The 24,332-nt window shown below is 38.9% G+C and overlaps 1 protein-coding gene across 10 annotated transcripts in view; it reads left to right on the top strand.

Moving 5' to 3' along the window:
- SMAD5 (SMAD family member 5) overlaps positions 1–24,332 on the top strand; it is a 42,694-nt gene extending 18,362 nt beyond the window's left edge. For 2 of the 10 annotated variants that reach the window (XM_048861043.2, XM_048861040.2), the window contains exons 2-9: positions 5,055–5,116; positions 12,084–12,181; positions 13,289–13,839; positions 15,125–15,376; positions 16,076–16,195; positions 16,993–17,214; positions 19,937–20,193; positions 21,277–24,332. In XM_048861043.2, coding sequence (XP_048717000.1) covers positions 13,437–13,839; positions 15,125–15,376; positions 16,076–16,195; positions 16,993–17,214; positions 19,937–20,193; positions 21,277–21,420 — 1,398 coding nt within the window. In that variant the 5' untranslated portion in view covers positions 5,055–5,116; positions 12,084–12,181; positions 13,289–13,436 and the 3' untranslated portion in view covers positions 21,421–24,332. Of the gene's footprint in view, positions 1–5,054; positions 5,117–10,592; positions 10,615–12,083; positions 12,182–13,288; positions 13,840–15,124; positions 15,377–16,075; positions 16,196–16,992; positions 17,215–19,936; positions 20,194–21,276 lie in introns of those variants that run through there. The other 8 variants (XM_048861042.2, XM_048861039.2, XM_048861045.2 and 5 more) reach the window with 6 other exon arrangements.

Here is a 24,332-nt window from a genome sequence, read left to right as displayed (position 1 = left end):
CACTGGGACCGGCCCCTGGAGAACAGGGTGCCCCCTGGAGCGGGCTGGGCTGGGCTGGGCTGGCTTGTCCCGTTGAGAGGGAGAATGGGCGGGGGGCTGAGGAGGGCTGGTCCCGGGTGGGGGCCTGGGTTGGAGGTAGGTGAGGCTGGGGAGCGGGGCGGGCGGCGGGGAGGGCTGAGGAGGGGTCTGGGGGTCGGTGGACGTTGAGGGAGGCTGGGCGTGGCTGGGGGAGGGGGGCGTCGTGGGTCCTGTGATTCCGACGTCTTTTCTCCCGCAGCCTGTGGAGGGACGGGGCGTCCCTGCTCGGCAGGTTTGCTCGAGGCTTCGCCGCGAGTGAGGCGCTGCAGACTGGCTTCACAGCACCGGGGGTGGGGGCGGAAACCCAAGGGGCTCTGAGGCCCGTAGGAAAGATGACCCCCGTCTCAGCGGGGTACCCACAGAAACAACGAGGAGTCCGGTGGCACCTTGCAGATTTCTTTGGGCACAAGCTTTCGTGGGTAAAAGACCCTCACTTCTTCAGATGCACGTGGAGGAGAAGTGGGCTTTTTACCCACGAAAGCTTATGCCCAAGAAAGATGACAGAGACGCTTCCCTGTGAGGGGAGTGGAAAGAGTGGGGCTGTTTAGTTTAGTGAGGAGACTTCAGATGAGACGTGAGAGGTGAGTAAAGTACTGATCAGTTGTGCCTGTTTACACTTTCTGGTAATGCAAATGTAAGGGGGCGGGCCATTCAGTGAAATTGCAGATCAGCTCACTTAATGCTGATAACTGGAAATATGTTTAATGTGTTCATCCCTGTGGAACTCCTTGCCTCAAATTGTTGAAGTGTAGGATTTAACAGGATTTAAAAAAGATGAGGAGCTAATAAGAACAATCCTAGTTACATTATCTACAACGTAAACAAGGCTGTAAACCCTCATGATTTGTGGCATACATTTGTGAAGAGGTGGTTATTCTGTAATTGTAAGGATATTCCATTAATTATTCACTATGGCAGTGGTTCTCAACCTGTGGTGTCCACAGACTATGTCTAAGGCAGTGGTGGTCCCCCAACATTTTCAGGTCATGCTCTCCCTTATCCCTAATTACAGTTCCTCCCCCCAGGCTGGGAGCAGGACCACGGGTGGGGTGGGATGGGGGCATGGACATGGTAAGGGTGCCGAGGCTGGGAGCGGCGCCATGGGGCTGGCCCATGCCTCATCTGCACCCCTGTGAACGTTCCTCCACGCTCCACAGTTTGGAGACCTCTGGTCTAAAGGGTCCATGAAAGACTCAGATTGAAAACTCACTGAACAAAATTCTACTCTATATATAGACAGTAGATTTCCAATGGGGTCCACAGCTTCATTGGAAAATTTTTAGGGGTCTGCAAATAAAAAAAGGTTGAGAACCACTGTACTATGGGATTTCTTGTACCTTCATGCAGTACAGACCATGGCCTGATACAGGGTATTGGATTAGATGGACTAATCTGATCCATTAAGGCAGGGGTGGGCAAACTTTTTGGCCCGAAGACCACATTTGGGAATTTAAATGGTATGGTGGGCCATGAATGCTCACAAAATTGGGGTTTGGGTGCGGGGGGAGGTGAGGACTCTGGCTGGGGGTGCAGGCTCCAGGGTGGGGCCAGAAATGAGGAGTTCATGGTGCAGAGGGGACTCCGGGTTGGGGTGCGGGATGGGGTGCAGGCTCTGGCTGGGGGTGTAGGCTCTGGTGTGGGGCTGGGGATGAGAGGTTTGGGGTGCAGGAGGATGCTCTGGGCTGGGATTGAGGGGGGCAGGCGGGGGATCAGTGCTGGGGCAGGGGGTTGGAGCATGGGGAGAGGCTCGGGGCGCGGGATCCGAGCGGCACTTAACTCAAGCGGCTACTGGAAGCAGTGGCATGTCCCTTCTCCAGTTCCTACACAGATGCGGGTCCAGGTGACTCTGCACGCTGCCCCGTCCGCAGGCACCGCCCCTGCAGCTCCCATTGAAGCACCGGAAGGGGGCGTGCCGCTGGAGTGCGTGGGAGCCGGAGCGGGGCCATGCCAGAGTGGGGCAAGCTCCAGACCCTGGTCCCTAGCAGGAACTTGCAAGCTGGCTTAAAACGGCTCAGGCCTGCGGGCTGTAGGTTGCCCACCACTGCATTAAGGCAATTCCTGTGTTTCCATGGCTTGTGGTCTGATTAGGGGGACATAATAGAGGAAGCATGGTCTTGTGGTTAAAACACAAGACTGGAATCAAGTGACCTGTGGGTTTTTTCCATTTCTGTGACTTCCTATGTGTACTTGGGCAAACTATTTAACCTCTTTATGTTTAATTTTTCTCTTCTGTAAAGTGGGGATAGTACTTCCCTGCCTTCCAGAGACATAATTCACTAATGTTTGTATAGTGCATTATGGTTCTTTAATGGAAGGTGCTACGAAATTGTAAAGATTATACTTAATGAATAACTTGGAGATCGGATCCAATATAATGAGATATCCAGGGAATAACTTGCAACGTTTGTATTATTGTGCTATACTTCCATGTTGTCTTGTTTATAGCTGCAAAATTCAGTTGTAGATACCATGTCATGCTGCTCTCCTTTCACTGTAATAGAGCAACTTACTTTAAACCCCAAATATTCAGCTATGGTGGTCAGCACTTTTTTTTAAAGAAGGTTTATTCAATGCACACTTTTCCCAGCTGCAGTAATGCTTAGGAAGCCTGATGTTCATGAGTACCATAACTTTGTCAGATTCTGAATCTTGGTTTTGGTTGTGTTCAACCTCATTTCCCCCCTTCCCTCTATCTACATTTTGCTGCCATTTTCATCAAAAGCTGCTATATTTCTCACTAGTCAGCAAACAATGGTGCTACAAGGTGATGGAAAAGCTAGTAACTTCAGTAAAGGAGTTTTAGTATAATTTTGAAAACATTAAAATGTAGGTCTTAGATTAAAATAAACTTTATGTAGTTGAATAAATATGCTGCTTGATTTCTTAATTTGATCCCCACAGTAAGACAGTAGTGGTTCCACGCTTACCCTCACTTGAATCAAACTTTGCTGACTAAGCCTTGAAATTACTGTTAATTGCCTCAAGGCATTTATTTTTTAAAAAACATCTGCCCAGTGGTTTGCCTAACTTAGTGAAACCAGCATATTTTGCTTCCCGATATGGAGGATATATTATAGAGGGGAGAGGAAATTTTGAAAGAAAACTTTTTTCAATGAAAGCAAAGGAGACACAAGATAAATAAAGTAAAGATGATTAAAAAATGAATGGGGGAAGGATAAAGTAACGTCTTATACTTTCCCTCTTCTCAGGGGAATTTTAGAACTATGAGGAATGCAAAGGAAGGATGGGATGCATTGAGAGAATGTCATCAGTGGGACTTGGATTGAATTGTTTCTCTGATATTTTTAGTTACTGAAGTTAATACATTTGAAGACTACACACTACAGTGTTGAATAACTTCCTTGCCCTCCTGAATTTTAACCCATGGCTGAACCCGAAAGAGCTCAAGCTTACAGACCATATTTTTCTTTGTTTCCTTATTTTTGCTATGAAGTCAGACTTGTTTTGATGACCTGCTTTATAATCTTTATATTGATAGAGTACTTATCTTAATGCCTAGTATTGTTCTCATCTCTCAATGCAGAATGCAAATAATGGTTTATTAAATGCACTATACACATTTCACGGCTTCCTTGAACAGTCTTTACAGAGGATTAAATCTTTAATATTAAGAAGCAGTTCTTTGTAACTGGTCCGTTTTTAGATTCTGCTGTTTAGGGAGGTGTTAAGTGAAAGTGCCTTATTGTGTAATAGTTCTTTGTTTTTAAAATAGAGTTAAACCATTGCATAGAGACATTCTTTGTGACAGTTATATATAGTGTTCTCCAAAGACCTTTACTCTTCTCCATTCTTGGGAGGTGGGGTGGGAGGAGCATGGGTGATCTGATTTGAAATGCAAAGTAAATGAAAATCTCTTTGAACAAATCAGTATAGCTGTTACAAAGAACACTGTAAAAGACTTTAAAAACTCATCTGCTATTGTCTAAAAATATGTCATCAAAGTGAAGCTCCTGCAGTAAGGGAACAACCTCATACAAATTAATGAAAAAAGAAAAGGAGTACTTGTGGCACCTTAGAGACTAACCAATTTATTTGAGCATGAGCTTTCGTGAGCCACAGCTCACTTCATCAGATGTATCTGATGAAGTGAGCTGTGGCTCACGAAAGCTCATGCTCAAATAAATTGGTTAGTCTCTAAGGTGCCACAAGTACTCCTTTTCTTTTTGCGAATACAGACTAACACGGCTGTTCCTCTGATACAAATTAATGGTATTTATCCTTATCACATGGAGTATTTGTGCATTTCATGTCTCACATTGATAACTCATTTAAAATTGCTTTCATATTTAATATTTAATTTTAATATTTAATACATTATCTCACGCATCCGTGGTCTTGTAAATTCTTATGCTGCTCTTTGATGGAAACCTCTTCAGCAATGTTCCTGGATCTGTGCAAAAGAGTTTGGCTGGCACATCAATGTACTTGTCCAGAGCAGATTGGCAAGGTGTAGAGCAGTGTCTGCCAAGTTTGTATCCCTGCTGACCTACTACCAAGGATAACTGTCATCCTTGACATAGAGGACCTTTGTCAGACTAGTTGACGCTGATCCACCAATTATGAGGTAGTGTCTCTGAGTTCTGGGTCAGTGGATGTCACAAACTGACAAATCCAGAATGTTTTGCCATTAACTCACAGTGCAAGGGAAAGAAGTACGTTAGTGAATTACTATTGTTAGTCTTCCCTCTAAATTCTGGGGCTTTTGTAAGCTTGTAACAGCTTTAACATAGTGGAATCTTCTGTATATATTTCCTCTTTTTTAAAAGAAATGTTAATGGAAGTTTATAAAATCTCTCCTTTTTGGTGAAACTAGGACTGTCTTTGTGTATAGTTCATTTTCTCATGGACAGCGTTTAGCATCTTGTACTGTATTTAGGTTATTCCACATGGACAGCTAAACTTTTGGAAGAGTTCATGCAGCTTCTTAAATGTCTTTTTATTTTAATGTGTTGTAGGGCTTTTGAAAAGGGCTGCCTTGATAGACCTGGAGAATGTCTTCCATTTTTCCGCAGAACAGGTATAGTATGGGCTGTAGTTGAGTAAATTTTTACCATACTTTTTTGGAGAGAGTGCCTGTAGTGATGAGTGTAGTTCATTTTAAATGACCATCTGGTCCTTGGTATCTTAACTGCTAAAACTGCCCACATAGGCATCAGTTTGTATCCTTGTTTTGGTGACTTCCTCAGGTCAATAGTTGTTAATTGCGAGTTGTCCACTTATATAGACATCTGCCATAGTTTACCGAGTTACAGTGGTAGACATGGATATCGTCTAAGAAGATAGTGATTAGAATGACAAATTTATATTTACCTTTGTTGGTAAGCTTCATTTAAAAAAATCTGTTTCAACTGATGTGGGACTGTGGAAATAAAAAAACAAGTATTGAATTGGATTGAAGCTTTTATTTTTAAATCATTCAGTTGTGGATGTTAAAGTTTGTTTTTTAAGATCAAGCTATTTTTTTAATTCTAATATCTATATTTTACCCCCCCCCCCCCCCCAATTGCCTTACTTTGGATGTTTGAACAGAAGCAAGCGACTTTAATGGTAATGTGAAATCAGTTGTCACTAAGGTTTATATGGAAATCCAACTGGCTGAAAGTTAAAACCATTTTTCTAAAATCTGCCCAACTTCCAATTTAGTAGTCTGTAAGTAGATTATTTTTTAAATTTAAGGTTATATTGTGTTTGTGAAAGAAGCTGAATTTTTAGTTCTGAAGAGGAAACTTGATATTCACAGAACAAGTATGGCACAAGCAGCGGTAATGCAGACTTCCTTTTAGCCACCCCATGAAAGTTCATCATTCATTACTTGAAATGAAACTGGTTCAACATGGGAAAGTGACTTGTTCTCAGGCCAGGTCGACACTACAGATCTATATCGGTATAACTGTGTCGCTCAGGGGTGTGGATATTTTACACCATGTAGGCAGCACTATGTTGAAAGGAGAGCTTTTCCTGTCAACATAGCTACTGCCTCTTGGGGAGGTGGATTAACTATGCTGACAGGAGAAGCTCTCCCTTTGGCATAGTAGTGTCTTCACTAAAGCACTATAGTGGCACAGGTGCAGCATTGTATGTGTAGACAAACCTTCAGTGACCATTCAAACCTTCATATATGTGGTAGAATTACATGGACAACTCTACTACTGTAACCATGACTTCCTAGAAACAAGCAAGGAATTATTTGTCCTCAGGAAAAGACTATAATGAATCCTGTGACATGGGTACAGTGTAAACTAGCAGTGAATATGAAATGAGTTAGCTCGCTAAGGACCCTTGTGAGTTGGCAAAGTGATGCCAGAAAATATATCTGCACAGAGGGCAAACATCAACAGAAGGAATGGACTCTAAACAAAATCAGGTGCAGTGGAAGAACAGTAAAGTTGCCTCATAGTTTCAAAGATCTTGTTAATCAAATTATTTAGTTTCCATCATAGGAAGAGATGTTGTAAAGGGTTCATGTGTTATAGATCAGTATATATACAAATGTATGTATATATTTAATATAAAGAAAACCATCTATGGTACATAATATTTGTGGAACCAATAAAGTTGTTGTGAACTGCAAATGGCGTCTATAGTACACACCTTGTAACAGACATGACTGCGGAGATTCTAACCAAATTTGCAGTTGTGTAGATAATTCTAGTGGGCAGCTTGTTGTTTATATTATGAAACTGAGTCACTAAAAGCCACTTCTTTACTGACAAATACGTTCGTTGTTTCAGATTGGACACGGTGTTCAGGAATCCTTATGTTTCTGTCTTTTGCATTTTTAAAACTACTAAGTAGACTAATTTATCAGGAAGAGGATAGTTCTTCTGCTCCTGCAGCGTAATCTGTTATTCAATTCTTGTCCATTTCGTCCATCTAACAGTTCAGATGGAGAAATGGAGGGTTTATCTCATATCATTATATACCAACCACGTGTCATCTTTTGTTGGTATGTTCTGGCATGTGTCTTGTTCAGGTCCTATTAATCCAGAAGCTTGATTGCCATGATATTGGGCCAGTGGTGTTTGTAATGAAAGGTGTTGGTAAATTTTTTTCACATATAGGTAAGTGTGAGGGGAAGAGAAATGTGTAAAATCAGAGCTGTGAATTGTTTAATTTTGGTGATAGGGCAGTTGATTGTTTCAGCTACCAGTCTCATAGTTGTTTCGTTCAATAGCTGAAAGACTTACAAATAAAATATTTCCTTGACAAATGAAACTTAATCTGCCATTTCTACTGATAACCAACTTTGTTTATATTCAGCTGGCCTGATATGGTACTAAGAAGGGGTTCAAACAATGGACTTGTTCACACAGATTGTTTCCTTCCATTTGCTGCAACTATTAGAAAGAACCCTAGATCTATAAATCAAGTCTGCCCCAAAGTCTAGTTTGGATATAGAGATTACTTCCTCTTGTGTTCAGTAATGAAGCACACACCATGCCACCTACCGACTTACATTATGTTTTTATACACAAGTAAAGAGCCACATGCATTACTTGGGCATGTTAAAGTACTTTTGTATAGTTTAGGCTATCAAAATATTACGCAAACAACCTGACATTCCAAGTACTTCCATAGCTGAGTAGGATAGATGTTTGTGAAATGCATTGTGGATTCTCTAGATTTCAAGGGATTTTATTTGGTCTGTTAAAACCGTTCATGATTGCTTTTTTTTAAATTTGTGAAAAGGAAACTAGACACAATGAACACACTTGGTTGTTGTCTGAGATGAGCTCGTGGGTAATTTATGTATACCTTTCTGAATAAGCACCTGAGCTTAAAGTTCATTTTTGAACGGATGATCTTCTTGGTGAGACAGTGTTGCACTGCAGCCACAACTATTATAACAAATATGTCTTTGCTTTAAAGTATCAGAAAAGCTGACTTTTGAACATGGATGTTCCATTGAAATATTTAAAGCAGCGGTCACTGTGGTACCTCAGAACCTTTTTATAAATGTCTTTTGACCCTATATTATCTGCATAAAACACAAGTGAAGGATCTAAATGTAGGATATGTATGTAGTTTATAAATTTTAACAACCTTTAAAAACTGCAGTTTTTAAGATAAAAACACATTTCATTTTTTTTTAGATAAATAGCTTAAAAGATTTTTATGGCACTAATAAAGATCCAAAGAAATAATCAGGATTTGAATCTACGAATAAATAAAACTTTTTTTGCATTCTGTGTTTTGTATTAAAATAAGGCTTTTTAACCTTCATCAGTATTGCTCTCTCTAAATGCCATCTCCCAAGGGATTATAATGAAAGCAAAATTCACAGTACCATTTAACCTGCTGGAAGCTTTATTGATTTTACACTGCTCTTAAATGAAAAGTGGAAGTGAATTTTCCTTAAAGATGACCAGGAAGTCTGATCACATTGTCATTTAGCCAAAATTGATTTGTGGTATATGAAGTTGAGTGTTTTTGGTGTACAAATTATATAGTTCTATTCAGTTAACAGAATCTTCTTAGTTTTAGTTTGTCTATCTAGTTGAAATTCTTAGATCCTCATCTTCTGTGAAGTTAAGAGGGATCTTACAGGCCAGTCTAGTACACTAACCACCTATAAATTGACAATGGGTACTTGCGTCAGTTTTACTACTGTTTTGTATAGGACTTTGTTTCAAGCACATGTATTGGGTAAAGTTAGGTGTACTTGAAATTCCTGTGTGTAAATGAGTCTTTATTCTGCACTTCATGAGCTGTCCATTGTTCCCTTCCATTTGAGAGAATAAGGGCAAGTCTTCACTAGCAACATTGAATAAGGGCATGTCTTGATTAGCAACATTAACGTGGCTGTGTAGTCGCAGCAAAAAACCCACCTCCACGAGGGGAATAGCTATCAGCGCTGGGAGCTCTGTCTACACTGGCACTTTACAGCGCTGAAACTTGCAGCGCTTAGGGGGGTGTTTTTGAGCACGAAAGTTGCAGCGCTGTAAAGTGCCAGTGTAGACAAGCCCCTAGTATAATGACACCTGCCACTCAAGGTCTCTGAGCCAAATAGTGAAAAGAACTTTCTTCATTTTAAATCTTTCCCTTTAGATGGTGCATACATCCCAAAATGCTGCACAAAGTATGGATCAGTGTAACTGTCTTAACAGACTCTGTTGGTGCATTCCAGTACTGAGAGATGGGAAAAGATAAGACCAGTTTGAAATGGTTTGTTGAACACCATGATCTCATACTCCAATATGAGTTTTGTTCCTCTTTCTGTAATACTGTGTTACGGAAAGGGAGGAGATGGTCTTTCCATTACTCCTATTCTCTTCAGCTGTTCTAAAAAACAACCCAGGATTGTGCATAAGCAATATTTAAAATAAAATATTTTCCCGAATGATATCCTTTAACAATTTATAACAACCTGGCCTTTGTAGACAAGTTCTTGGTATGTTATCCCTTGTAGTCTTTGTCATTCTCCTGAAAAATGGGAATGGATATGGTCATTTTTCTCAAAGACGTACAAGAACCCTAAAAGCCTCATCCTTCTGTTGTGAGATCTCAGGAACACAGCACCTCTTAGTTTTGCAGTCTGAGCACTCCGAGCAGGAAAGCAGACAATATCTACTCCAACATATTTTCCTAAAATCATGTATGTGGAAGACATAGAAAGCTAACAAAATTCTGTTGATGCTTCCTTCCAATTGAGTGTCTCTTTGCCAAAATTCTGACCACTAAAGACTTGAGACCACTTCTAACCGGAAAGCAGTGTTGGAGCTGCTTAGGTTGGTTGTTATGAAGGACCTCTTTGCCTTTAATGCCCTTTTTTCTAACTTTCATTATGCTTTTAAATGCCACTTGCTTACTGTATCTGTATCAAATGTTTCACAAGGAATATAAAATTGGTAAAATTTCAAATATATATTGCATGTTGTCATGGCACATACCAAATAAAATACTGTTGATCGGTACATGTTCTGCACTTCTATTGCGTGACACACAGGACAGCCATATCAGAACGGTTTAGAAGAAAATGTCTAGAAATGTCCTAAAATCAGATAAATGCTAAGGGATCTCTAGAGTATGCATTTGTAGTAATAATCCATTATAAGTGTTTCCTATGGCTATGCTCTGCCACTTGGTAGTATTTGATGTTTTTGGGATAGAAAGATGGCTCTAATTTAAAATTATATAAATAGCAAAACTTGTAATTTGCTTTTTTTTCCCTCTCACAGGGCTACATTTAAGCTTGTGAAAACATGTCAAAAATAGAACATGTTTGGGAATTTTTTTTTTTTTTGTTCCTTTCACTGATATTCTATGTGGACATCTATAGTGGTTTTATCATTTATTTATTAGAGGTGGTGTGAGCAAGGGCTAAGACCTTAAAATTCCTGAAAGTTTATTTTGTGGGGTTTTGGTCTAGTTTTGCCACCGAGTTGCTTCTTAGCTTTGGGTAAAAATGAGCATGATACTTATTTACCTTACAGAGTGAATTAATGCTTATAAAGAAGCTTGAAGGTGGAGAGTATTAATAAGAGCTAGCAAATGAGTGGTACTCACACCTGGAAAGTAAGTTATTTATGACTGAGGAGCTTTTACTTGTCTTTCACTAAACTTGCATTCTTTTTAAGATGATAAACTTAGTCTGTTCTTTTGGCCAAGCTTTGTTCCTTTTCTGTGTTTCCCGTTCCTTGTAACGATGCATATAGGTAAAAGATTTCTGTGTGCATGATCGTTCAGGCAGAAAACAAACTTTTCACTGAAATAACATGAAAGCCATTTGTCACATCCCTCTATTTTGCCTGGAAACTAATTATGAATAATTGCTGTTTAAAATATAGCTCCTGTAACGTAAAGATGGTTATGGAACACAGAATAAATGCTTATCAAAGCCATGTAACCTCTATCTTTCTTTTTTGTTAGTATAGTGTGTATTTAGGAGCAAGTAGTATTTTTAATAGGGTTTCTCCTGACGCTTTTCCCAGTTTTGAATTCCTTATTACTTAGGCACACCTCCCAGAGCTTCCATAGAAACAGATGCTGCATTGAGAGGTAGGCTATCTAGGATAGTTTTTCTTCCTGTAGAAAGTCTGTCCAAAGTAGTGTTAACTTCTTTCATCTTTATCATGGCGAAGTGTGTGTTCTTTTATTTAAAAAAAAAAAAAAAAAAACTGAATGTGGCTAGAGTATTGATGTTTGCGTTCTGAATTGCTTACACTTGGTCGATATTCAAAATGGTTGCTTGACGAAGGCTTAAGTTAATGCTTTAGTTGCAGTCATGAAGTATAATAACCAGTGCCGTAAACTGGGACTTAAACAGTTTTTCTGATGCTTAAATGTTAAATATTAGGAAGGTACCAATCGGTATCTCTAGATATTTTTAAAGCTGTCTGACAGCATGGGGTCTGAAATTAAAAAACACCACCAACTCTTTTAGGTAATCTAATTTACTTTTATGGGTTGTAAGAAAAGTAACAAAAGTTCTGATGATTAAAGACAGTGGTATGAGAACAGTGACATCTTGAAAATGAATAATTTTATCTTGTTTAGTACTGAAATACTTAGATGGATTTCTCTTGTATGCGGATTCAGTGTTCCAGAGTATGTTAGATGTTCTTATTCACCAGAGTTTATCAAAAGCTGAGAGACAATATTGTTTGGCAGTCTCTGTAGCAAGAAAGGAAGCATCTTTTGTTATTGACATCCTTTCTCTTAGCTCCGCTCTTGCTTTTCGCCAGCTGCTCATTGTCTGAACTTGCTTGTGTAGTAATCACAAGGGATTTCGTGAGCTCTTATCAGCTAGTTGCCACAGCACATCATTTCCTCATGTCATCTTTACTCCCTGTTTTAAAAAAAGAAAAAAAAAAAAGATTTACACCAGACTCTGGTGGGTATTCAAGAAAACAAAGGCAGTGTGTGAACACTGTTTCTTTATGACATTGTGTATCGAACAGTACTGTTCAAACTAATTCCCTCAAACATTTTATTGTAAAGGTCTTATTTCTGGCACTTATTGTGCAGTCTCTTCACCTTTTTAGGAAGAAAACGTACTGCAAAAGCCTGAAAATCTACTGCTTATAATACCTATCCCAGGAGACTGGGGGAAATGGCTAAGCGTATAAGTGAAGTGGCCAAGGTGATTGATTATGTCTAAAATCTTTTTTTATTAGCTATCCTCGGTTGTTCCTCCGATCTCATCACTGTTAGCTACAAAAAACTGAATGTCCAAGAGCAGCACCCTGGTAGAAGCTTCAGCATGCTCTCCCTTCTCGGCAGTAAGGTGATGGCAGGATAGGATTCTTCAGAACAGTGGCTCTCATCCTTTCCAGACTACTGTACCCCTTTCAGGAGTCTGATTTGTCTTGCGTTCCCCCAAGTTTCACCTCACTTAAAAACTGCTTGCTTACAAAATAAGACATAAAAATTGTCACAGCACACTATTACTGAAAAATTGTTTGTTCTCATTTGACCATATGATTATAAAATAAATCAATTGGAACATAAATATTATACTTATATTTCAGTATATAGAGCAGTATAAACAAATCATTGGCTGTATAAAATTTTAGTTTGTACTGACTTCACTAGTGCTTTTTATGTAGCATGTTGTAAAACTAGGCAAATATCTAAATGAGTTGATGTACCCTCTGGAAAACCTCTGCATACCCCCGGTTGAGAACCACTGCTCCAGCATATTGCCCTTGGAACTTGCTGGTTACCCATATCCCTCAATTTGTCTTTATCTAGCTTTTGGTGAGTAGAAGTAGTTCTTCTGTTTGTAGTCTAGTAAACTTTTTACCTATTAAGCAAATAAATTTTTTACGTGTTTTTTACCTACGCCATATCTACACTAAACTGCATATTATAAAAAGCTAACTTGGAAAGCTTTGCATTAAAGTCCTATTAAACCAGCCAATGTCAGGAAATCCAAAGTTACAGGAGATGGAGAAGAGTACCTTCCATCTCTTGGAAACTACCCTGGCCTCCCTCGAGCTAGCACTGATAGTCTGAAAGGAGTCCTACAGAATTTTCCTTCAGTTAGAAGAATGGTAGTTATGATGTGGAACTTCAGTGTTCTTTTAAAAAATTAGATCTAAAACCAAAGATAGAAATAATCACTCTTCCTATTTAATATCTGAATTGTTTTCAGCTCTGCCTTCCTCTTCCCTCCCACCAAAAAACCCCAAAACAAAACATAGTGGCTAACTACTTGCTGTTTTTTGTTTTTTTTTGTTTTAAACAGGACTAAATTAGAAGAATCGTCCCTTTTGATTTATAAGTGACATCTATTCAATCAGGTGTTGTCTTCCAAGAAATAATACAGTTGGTCAGTTGCTTCTTGTAGACATTGACATTTATTTATAGAAAGGTTTTCTGAAGACTTGTGTCAAATGACGTCAATGGCCAGTTTGTTCTCTTTTACTAGCCCAGCTGTAAAGCGTTTGTTGGGCTGGAAACAAGGAGATGAAGAGGAAAAATGGGCAGAAAAGGCAGTTGATGCTTTGGTAAAAAAGTTGAAAAAGAAAAAGGGTGCTATGGAAGAATTAGAAAAAGCCTTGAGCAGTCCCGGACAGCCCAGCAAGTGTGTTACTATTCCTCGTTCTTTAGATGGGAGACTTCAAGTTTCCCACAGAAAAGGCCTGCCCCATGTTATATACTGTCGTGTCTGGCGTTGGCCTGATCTACAGAGTCATCATGAGTTGAAGCCATTGGACGTTTGTGAATTTCCATTTGGATCTAAACAGAAGGAAGTTTGTATTAATCCATACCACTACAAAAGGGTGGAGAGCCCAGGTAAGTTTGAGCATCGCTGTCTATAAATCTGAACAAATTGCCCACAGACAGTGTTGCCTTGCCAGTTAAATTGTTAGGGGAAGGGGTGGGGTGGAGTATAACATTCTGGTTAGAATAGATACAGTTTTCCTGGTAAAAACCTTACAACTACAGTTTACTGTGTAGCATATGATCTATGGAAGGGATTTCTAAATCCTGGTTCCGATAGTCAATCACAAAGTCATCATTGACTTTATTATGACCAGTATTTGGCTCTAAATGCAAAAGTAGTCAACTGAAGACTTCATATTCTTTGAGAAATTTAGCTATAAACCTCAGAATTCTTATTAGTAGGTCAGTATGTTTTTTTAATCACTGGGTGTTCTATCAGTCACAGTGGGCATGACACAGGAAGAAGAGATGTGGAGAGACTGGTGCTCCCCAGTCAAGTTCTAGACAACAAGTGATTGTGGGAGGGCAGACTAGGAATGATAGGTACAGCCATGTTCCTGGTACAAGGTTCCAAAAGGTAAGCATGGTAGTATGTAAAAGCATGGGTCCATGGGAGACATTGAGGAAAGTAGAGTTGAAGTTGGGAATGGGAAAAGTCAGTCTTGTAATTTCTGGGAAGTATGTTTAGCAGGGGAATCCGCTTTCCACTAGAGTGGGCATAGGAATATGTAATGCAAGGTTAAAGTGGAGAATTTGCACACACAAGTCAGGAATTTGTAAGTTACTGTTCTCCCACTATCTCAGCAATGGTGCTGGTAGGAAGGTGTATATTTGAAAGCGTGTGTACACAATCCAAAATAACATATATCAGATGTGTACTTAGATTGCTAATGTTGTTGTGGAAACATTGACTTTTGGATTTCCTTACTTGAGTTTAGAGTTCAATGTATTAATGTAGCTTTTTGCACTTAATGGTATGTTAGGAGGACACTAATCCTTTAAATTTATTAGTACTTTCCACTTAGTATGCACGCTCTGCACAAAAGGTTCACTAAACTGGTAACAAATGACTATTTTTCATGCTGTGAAGTATAAATTAAGTCTGTCAAGAAACGGAGCAGAAGTGTAAAATAGTTTTACAAAGTGTATGTATTTTTTAAATCAACAAATTGTAAGAAGCACTTAAATCTTGTAACACCTTTTTCTTGCTTCTCCTGAGCTGATGATGGGAATTTTTATTTTTATTTATTTATTTTGGTGGTTAGTGAATAGTTTGCGCTATTTTATGCTGTTCGTTCTAGCTATATTTTTAACAATTTTGTTTTGTCTGATTGTTTTTTGTTTTTTTTTTTAGTTCTACCTCCAGTGTTAGTGCCTAGACATAGTGAATTCAATCCACAGCACAGCCTTCTTGTTCAGTTCAGGAACCTAAGCCACAATGAACCGCACATGCCACAAAATGCTACATTTCCAGATTCTTTCCAGCAACCCAACAGCACTCCATTTTCCATTTCACCAAACAGCCCCTACCCACCTTCTCCAGTGAGCAGCACTTACCCAAGTTCCCCTGCCAGTTCTGGACCATCTAGTCCATTTCAGCTACCAGGTGAGAACAGTCTATATGCGAACTCTGCTGAGAAATTAAAATATGCTTGTAGAATAATACCAAAAGCTATTGCAATTCCCTTTTGCCTCTCTGTTTGTTTCTGGTATCAATTGATATTGGCTTAATATCAACCAATTCTGGTACTATGTTAATCATTCATTACTACTTTTCCTTAGTCTTTGATATGGATCAGAACGAGCTCTTCTGTGAATTATTTGTTATGGTTTTTATTTTTCAAATACCATCTGACTTGTGGCTAGGATATGGAAAAATGGGGTTAATAAATGAATTCACTGTTTTTAAATATGAGATGCAAAGCAGAGAGGAAGTATCTTAATATGTAACAGTCCTCTTTTAAAACAGAAGGAATTTGACATGAACAAATTCTGAGTTCACAGAGGGCATAGTTTATATTAAATATCATCCAGTAGTACGGAATGGAAGTGTCTTATAAGACCTCAAATACTGCAGCAATGAGTTGTGCTGAAGAGTATTGACTTGGGACTCTTAATAAATACTCTTAATAAATCTAACTAAGCGTGTGTATTTACTCATCACGCTAATAACCAAGCACCCGACAACATTTAAGTGTGGCCTAGCTGAGTGAGCAAAGCAAGGCCTTACGCTCCGCTTGATGGCATCTGTCTGTCAGTCTTCATTTATAGTTTTAACTTGTGCGTGTTTTTTTCTTATTTGAAGCTGATACTCCACCTCCTGCATATATGCCCCCCGAAGATCAGATGGGGCAGGATAATTCACAGTCTATGGACACAAGCAACATTATGATTCCTCAAATTATGCCAAATATAGCCAGCAGAGGTAAGATAGTATGGTATATAATTAATCTTTAGTTGGTTTATTTCATGCTGAGAGCCAGATTCTGTGGTAACTTAATTGGAGTAATTGATATGGTGTTAAGTAGATATAACTTGCAAATGAAAATGGAAGAAGTCCAGGGTTGTACCAGAAGGAGCAGCCACCAGGAAGAGAATGCAAGATGAAATAACCTCTATCTAGTTCATTTTTACAGCGTTTTGTTGATTGGCTTGTTTTTAAACCACTTAAGAAGAAAATAACAAAAAAACCTCCCCTTCTTCTTGAATTGAGCTTCTTTTAATTACTAAGGGTATGATTTCCGCCCCCTGAATTGTTCAGACCCTGTCTTTTACCTTTGATTGCACATGGAGTTGTACTTGCTCGGCATCCCTGAAGATCAGGCCTCAACATGTCAATTATAAATAAGTTTATACAGAAAAACTTTCTCTTTGTGTGGCAGCACTTATTGTATAATTTTCCACTTTGTTTACATGAGCCTTTCACATAAGGCTCAGGAAGAGGGAAAGGCACCAAAATAAGAAAATATCGTGAAACAAAACTTTCAGAGTAACTCGGAGCAGGTGTAGTACCTGAAGATGCTCTTACCTTTTTTTAAACTGACTAGATTTCAACAAATTGGTAGTGGCCTTTTTAACCATATCCTACTATCCTTCAAACTCTGAGCATAAGATACAGGCGTGGGATTGCGGGAGCAGTTTTTTACTGCTATGTGAAAGGAATTGTTAAACACCTCTAAATTGAAATACATATTGACCGGTTTTAATTCCATTTTATTATAGATGTTCAACCTGTTGCTTATGAAGAGCCCAAGCACTGGTGTTCAATTGTGTACTATGAATTAAACAATCGCGTTGGAGAAGCTTTTCACGCATCTTCCACCAGTGTCTTAGTGGATGGATTTACAGATCCTTCTAACAATAAAAACAGGTTCTGCTTAGGTTTGCTGTCCAATGTTAATCGCAACTCAACTATTGAGAACACTAGGCGACATATTGGAAAAGGTAATTCATAAGTGTACGTTATGTCTCCTTTTTGATTGCTTGTCAACCTATTGCTATTAAAGACTTCATTGAAAACAGGCATATTGTAATGTGCAAAAATTGAAATTATATATGGTGGTTGCAGTGGTAAATAATAAGCCTGGAGAAAAGGTTTGTTTAAACAAATTGTATATATGTGATACACATTGAAGAATTCTGGTCACAGAATCCATCCAATTAACTTAAATGATGTACAATATAAAAATTGCCTGCTTCTAGAGTAGGTAGAATACTGTTGGCAAACAAGCCTGCCGTGACTGTACTGTGTTCAGTGCCAGCACTTCAACAAAATTGTAGGTCCTGGGAGTATCTGTCAAGTTCCATATATACAACTACCATTTTAGATATGTTCCTCAGAAGAAGTTCTTGCTGCTGCTTAATAATATTTCAGAGTTTTTTGTTCTCAGTTCATACAGGATATTTGAGTGCTGTCTAGTATGTTTAAATATCGTACGTTGAAAGCAAAACTAAAATAAGGCTTTAAGGATCTGTTTTGTTGGAGTGACTCCAAGATGAGTGAGGGGTGGGGGTTTTCCTGGGTTTGACAGGTCTCACAGGATCTTGCAGTTTTCCCCTGGGTCTGCCATGCTTTTCAGCTGATAGCACTATATGAACACACAATTTTCACACAGATGAAGCCTGCTCATTCTCTTAAAGTATTTTAGTGAATTTTTAAAATGTCCCTTCATATGCCTTTCCTTATTCATGTCTTGAGAAGAGAACCGTTTTCTTACTGCTCTGCTTTATAAAGATCATTTTAGTACTTAAAATTGTTCTCAAAATTGCATTACCGTTGGTCAAACTGAAACAGTTGCCTAGTGCCTTAGAAAGCCAAAGGTACTGTAACAAGGTACTTTTGTGCTACTTCTGATGTGGACTACTAGAACCATCAATAGATTAGAAATGGAGACAATATTACAGAGCTGTGCTCATGAATATTAGTCCTGAGGGCGTTCTGTGCCAAAACATTTTAAAATTCTGCAGGTTTTATTTGTCAGATAAATGTGGCGGCTCCCGCACGCCATTGGGGAGCACAGGCCACTGAATGCACAGAAGTGGGACTCTGAAGGGGGGGTCCAGATGAAGGTGGTTGGGGGCCTGGGTGGGTGCAGAATTCCCCCAGGAGTACTAGGTAGATAGGCTTGCATAAGTTAAAACTTAAAGTTAAAATCTGTAATCTTAATAATGGAATTTTAACTCTATAAGTGCAGAGTCACTGTTCCTGGGACAGTTGAATTTTCTAGGATGATTTCTGTTAACTTCACAAGGGAATACAGTTACATTATCTACTTATGACATTTATTCTGAATGTCTCCCCTTTCTATATACAACACAGCCACCAAAAATACCAAACTTCTCTCATTTTTGTAAAAGCACTGCACCCCAGCCATGGGTCACTTTGAAATTTCAGAATTAACTTTTAAGCTTCTTATTTCTTCATCTTGAGTTTTATTTTCCCCAGGAGAAGCAGACATTTCTGTCGCAGCCTGCTATGTACCTCTGTTCTCCAACTCAACACAGCCTACCTCTCCAATTCGATTCCTCAGAGATCCCCAATCAATACCTTACCATGGGAAGGTCAACTGACTAGTGGGGCAGGAAAGAAGCAGAATAGAACAGAATTACATGGGAGAGAGGCCTGACCCCAAATCCACTGTGAGCCACTTGCAGTTTATCAGCTGATGAAGCAATCTGCTTCTAAGTTACTTTCCCCAAACTTTATCCCACCCCAGACTCTCAGTGGACCTGATGAGTTCACCAATAGCTGTCAGTCTGAAAGATTAGTTCAGGTCTTCCTTTATTATATGCAGTGTTCTAGCTGTGACCATCTCAGGATACTAGAGAGACCAGATGGGTGAGGTAGTATCTTTTATTGGACCAACTTCTGTTGGTGAGAGAGACAAACTTTTGTCCCAGTCATCGGGAAGAAAGGAAGGGGGAGAGGGAAATCAGCTGCGGGGAGGGGTTGTTAGAGGGTTATAGATTGTTGTAAGCCATAAATCCAGTGTGTTTCTTCAGTCTGATTTTTAGTGTCTAGCAAAGTTATTAATTTAAGCTCCCAGGCTCATCTTTTTGAAAGTTTGCAGGTTTCCTTTTGAGGATGAGGACTAATAGGTCAGATACAAAATGATTGCTTTGTGAAAAATATTCACCCACAGGTGGTATGGTGTTTCTGTCTTTTATCATTTTCCTATGTGAGTTCATTCTAGAGTGTAGTGATTGTTTATCTGGTTTCACTCACACAGTTGCTATTGGGGCATTTAGTACACTGAGGTACACCGCATATTGTGATAGGCATGTATAGGACCCTTGGATCTTGAAAGGTGTGTGGTGGCAGGGGCGGGGGTGATGATAGTCGTAGCAATGAAGATACATCTGTAGGTTATGCATCTGTTGTTCTGGGAGGGTCTAGTGCTGCTTTGAGCTGGACACTAGGCATTCTGTCCTATAATTGGTGAGAGAAGGCCATCTAGTGGCTGATATAAAATGAAGTCGTCTGAGGTGGAAAAAGTGTGTTGAACTGCTTATGTGTATATGACTAGAAAAATATCTTTTCAGGGAAGTTCTTCAAATGGAAGTCTGACTAAATTGTCTCAGAGCTCAAGGAAGTTATTTACAGTAATACAACTTGATTATAATCTGAAGCAATTTTTTAATCTGTTTTTTTTCCTTTTGATTTAAGGAGTTCATCTCTACTATGTTGGTGGGGAAGTCTATGCTGAGTGCTTAAGTGACAGCAGCATATTTGTACAGAGCAGGAACTGCAACTACCATCATGGATTTCACCCTACAACTGTGTGCAAGATTCCCAGTGGCTGCAGCCTTAAAATTTTTAACAATCAGGAGTTTGCTCAGCTTTTAGCTCAGTCTGTCAACCATGGATTTGAGGCAGTGTATGAGCTTACCAAAATGTGCACCATTCGAATGAGTTTTGTAAAGGTAAATAAATTCTTTATCTAAGCATTTAAATTTACTGTGGAATGAGAGAGGTTCAAGCAAAATATTCAGATTCGCACTGATACTATACTGCAGAAAGTTTTTGCAATGTAACATGATTTTTACATTTTAATCTGACACCTTGTGTTGGAGTATCATTACTGTTACATGTGTGATACTTGCCAGGTGAGTTTGTTGGCCATAGTAGTTTAGTAGGTCCCCTGCTCCATCTGGTCCAGTTAAATGCTTCCTTTCGCAGATCCAAAGCATGCTATAAGCCTTCGCAAAAAGAAAAGGAGTACTTGTGGCACCTTAGAGACGAACCAATTTATTTGAGCATAAGCTTTCGTGAGCTACAGCTCTATGCTCAAATAAATTGGTTAGTCTCTAAGGTGCCACAAGTACTCCTTTTCTTTTTGCGAATACAGCCTAACACGGCTGTTACTCTGAAACCTGCTGTAAGTCTTGTAAACTTCCATTTCTAAAGGAGACTTGCAATGTGCACTCACATTTCAATTTGAATGATGGGGTAAGAATAAAGTGACCTGCTGGACAACTAATGTGGCTGTGATCCATATGGTAAAACTGAAGGAATACATATATAACAGTTTGACTCCTCCTTGTGCCTTCCTCAATTCCTGCTCCCCAAAAAAGTTTGAGTTCTTAGACAAATGAATTTCATCAACCTTTTGAGCCTTCAGTATACCTTTTTGTAGAATGAAGGCAGACTTTTATTTTTTAAATTTATGCAGCCAAATTGTATTCAGTGCCTTTTAAAATAAATTCAAAAAAATCTGCAATATCTGTAGTTCTCAAAAAACCTGGTTTTCTATTAGTAAATGGTCTGACTGCTACTGTAGTAAGAGGTGAATTGTGCCACTAAGCTCTTCTGTATCTGATCTTTAAAAGGATGTTCAATATTGGGTATTCAAGGTTGAACAACACAATTGTTCTTGCTTATTTGGGGGCCTCTAATAGCTTTAAATGTCCTACAGCCTAACTTTGCATTTCCTGTTGCTAAAATTAGTTTGGATTAAGAGTATACACTCATAATGTCAAAGGTATAACATTTGTTCATTTTTATAGGGTTGGGGAGCAGAATATCATCGTCAAGATGTCACAAGCACCCCATGCTGGATAGAAATTCATCTTCACGGGCCCCTTCAGTGGCTGGATAAAGTACTTACACAAATGGGCTCACCACTTAATCCCATCTCTTCAGTTTCATAGTGCTGCAGTATTACCTTCAACTCTACCTTTAGTGAACTTATTTTAATTCTAGAGAAACTTCCAGTGTGGATACTGTGAGCTAGATGGAGAACAGATATGGTTTAACTTTTTACCCCCTTTGTGACCAATTGCATTACATATTGTTGATTTATTTTTACATTTGTTTGTTCTTGTGATACTAAAGTGACAATTGAGCCCTATTGGGGGAGGGGGGGAGTGCGACAAAGTTTCTTGAAAAAATCGCAACACTTTTCCCCCTCTTCAAATGAAACTTAAACAGGTATATGTCTAACTGGAACATATTTTCTTCACTGTCACACAGGGACAAGAATTTTGAAGACAGATTTTAGGAGTAAATACAGATCATAGATTTTTAGTGTTAATAGAACTGTACATTCTGTTTGCTGAACATGTGCAGCTCCAGATTTCAGTCAGTATTTTATATGTAGCTGTGTAACATCTTACGGAAGACTTCTGTCATAAACAAAGTTAGCCTTTATTACAGCTAAGTTTGCCTCAATTTGAACAATGTGAGTTAAGTGTACACCTCTTGAAATACTTTTTTTTTTAAATGGATATGGATGGTGTAAAAACACTTGCATTAACTTTTGGAAAATGCAGTCATAAACACACTATATACATTGAAGAACATAAATTATTAGCCTTGTCCCATTCCAATTTTATAACATTGCTTTTAACCACCATTTAACGAGTAATTGATACAAGGTAAACTCTTTCGCACTGCTGCGGACTAGTCAGTTCTTGTTTTGCCTTGATATGCACCCATGCTGTTTTGGATGTAATTGCCAACACCTAGCTTTTTAGGTACCCTTTTGTATTTTAGTATACACACCACTTTTTATAAATGGTAGTACTTACATTGCAAAGGAGCTAAGTTCTCTAGCTGTCTGTTTTACCTATTCAGAATTGGCATGTTTTAGGTCTCGTAAATCACTTAGCAGTTTTTTTGCAATATTAGTAATGACCCTGTACTTCACTTCCAATACAGATTTGATTAATCTCTCTTTCTCATACTGTTTTGAAGACTGAATGGCTTAGCAAATGGTAATTGAGTGCAGAGCGTTTTATTTCTAGATCAAATGCAGATGTGGTAGATAATTATCAAAAATCATGACTGTAAAGACTTATGTCCTGTGTGAAATGGTGGTCTTCATCCCAATCCTGATGAATGAGTTTCCCTTCACATAGTCTAGGCCTACAGTTGACATTCTTAGCAGAGAAGCTAACGATTGCATGTAGATGGAGATTAAAGGTTTCAGAGGAGCAGCTGTGTTAGTCTGTATCCGCAAAAAGAACAGGAGCACTTGTGGCACCTTAGAGACTAACAAATTTATTAGAGCATAAGCTTTCGTGGTCTACCGCCCACTTCATCAGATGCATAGAATGGAACATATAGTTAGAAGATATATATATACACACACACATACAGAGATGGTGGAAGTTGCCATACGAACTGTATTTGGCTAATTAATTAAGATGAGCTATTATCAGCAGGAGGGGAAAAAATGTAGTATGATCAAGATAGCCCATTTAGACAGTTGACAAGAAGGTGTGAGGATACTTAACTTAAGGAAATAGATTCAATATGTGTAATGACCCAGCCACTCCCAGTCTCTATTCAAACCCAAGTTAATGGTATCTAGTTTGCATATTAATTCAAGCTCAGCAGTTTCTCCTTGGAGTCTGTTTTTGAAGCTTTTCTGTTGCAAAATTGTCACCCTTAAATCTTTTACTGAGTGGCCAGGGAGGCCAGAGAGGCTGTTCTTTTTGATGGAGATTAAATTGCCCTTTCAACCACATAGGAAATCCTTCAGGGTCGGGGTTGAAGTACGCTGGTGTAAGACTGTGAAAAGGCTTGTACTGCAGCTGCCTGCTGTATTTGTTGTGTCACTAATTGGAGGACTTTTGATGCCCAGGCTGTCAATACAAACACTAAATAAAAAAGGGGGAATCTATGGGTAATGTCTTTTCCTAAGAAAATGCGCGAAAGAAATGTATTGTGGAGAATACTAGGTGAAGTGAATTATGGCCAGACTCTTTTAATTCTAAAGTTTTTATGTGCAGAGTGCAGGGCCTTTTGTATATAATAACTATTCACCTTCCCCTTTCCCTATCGCAAACACACGTTATTTACCCACCCAGATAAAATGTTTGGGAGGTAGGCTGAAAACTCTAAAACTCAAATATAAGAAGGGTAGCCATGTTAGTCCACATCTGTAAAAGCGGCAAAGAGTCCTGTGGCACCTTATAGACTAACAGACGTATTGGAGCATAAGCTTTTGTGGGTAAATACCCACTTCATTGGATACATGTAGTGGAGATTTCCAGAGGCAGGTATAAATATGCAAGCAAGAATTGGGCCAGGGATAAGGAGGTTAGTTCAATCAGGGAAGATGAGGCCCTCTTCCAGCAGTTGAGGTGTGAACACCAAGGAAGGAGAAACTGCTTTTGTAATTGGCTAGCCATTCATAGTCTTTGTTTAATCCTGAGCTGATGGTGTCAAATTTGCAAATGAACTGAAGCTCAGCAGTTTCTCTTTGAAGTCTGGTCCTAAAACTCAAGTACTTATTAAAGGATGCTTTGTAGTTAGCTACTGGAGCCCAAGGGTATTGATCACTTAAGTTCTTCTTGTGTCCTTTTATTGAATGACAAAGTTTGTGCTTAAATGTGGTAATCCCTGTATCACATAGTACATAAGTAAATCTTTTTAAAGGAACAAAATTGTTTACATATCATGATAAATTCTGTTTCTTATGAAATGCCTTAAAGGAATAAAGCTAAACTGATAACGTTCACAGATCTATAATGCTGTCTTGTACAGGAATAAGTATTTGTACTTGATCTTAAACACTTTCTCCAGCATTTTAAAAATAAAACATTTTCATGAAAAA

This window comes from Caretta caretta, chromosome 8 (assembly GCF_965140235.1).
Source record: "Caretta caretta isolate rCarCar2 chromosome 8, rCarCar1.hap1, whole genome shotgun sequence".
Lineage (NCBI taxonomy): Eukaryota > Metazoa > Chordata > Testudines > Cheloniidae > Caretta > Caretta caretta.
The sequence above is the reverse complement of the archived record's forward strand: the minus strand, read 5'-3'. Positions and strand labels throughout refer to the sequence as shown.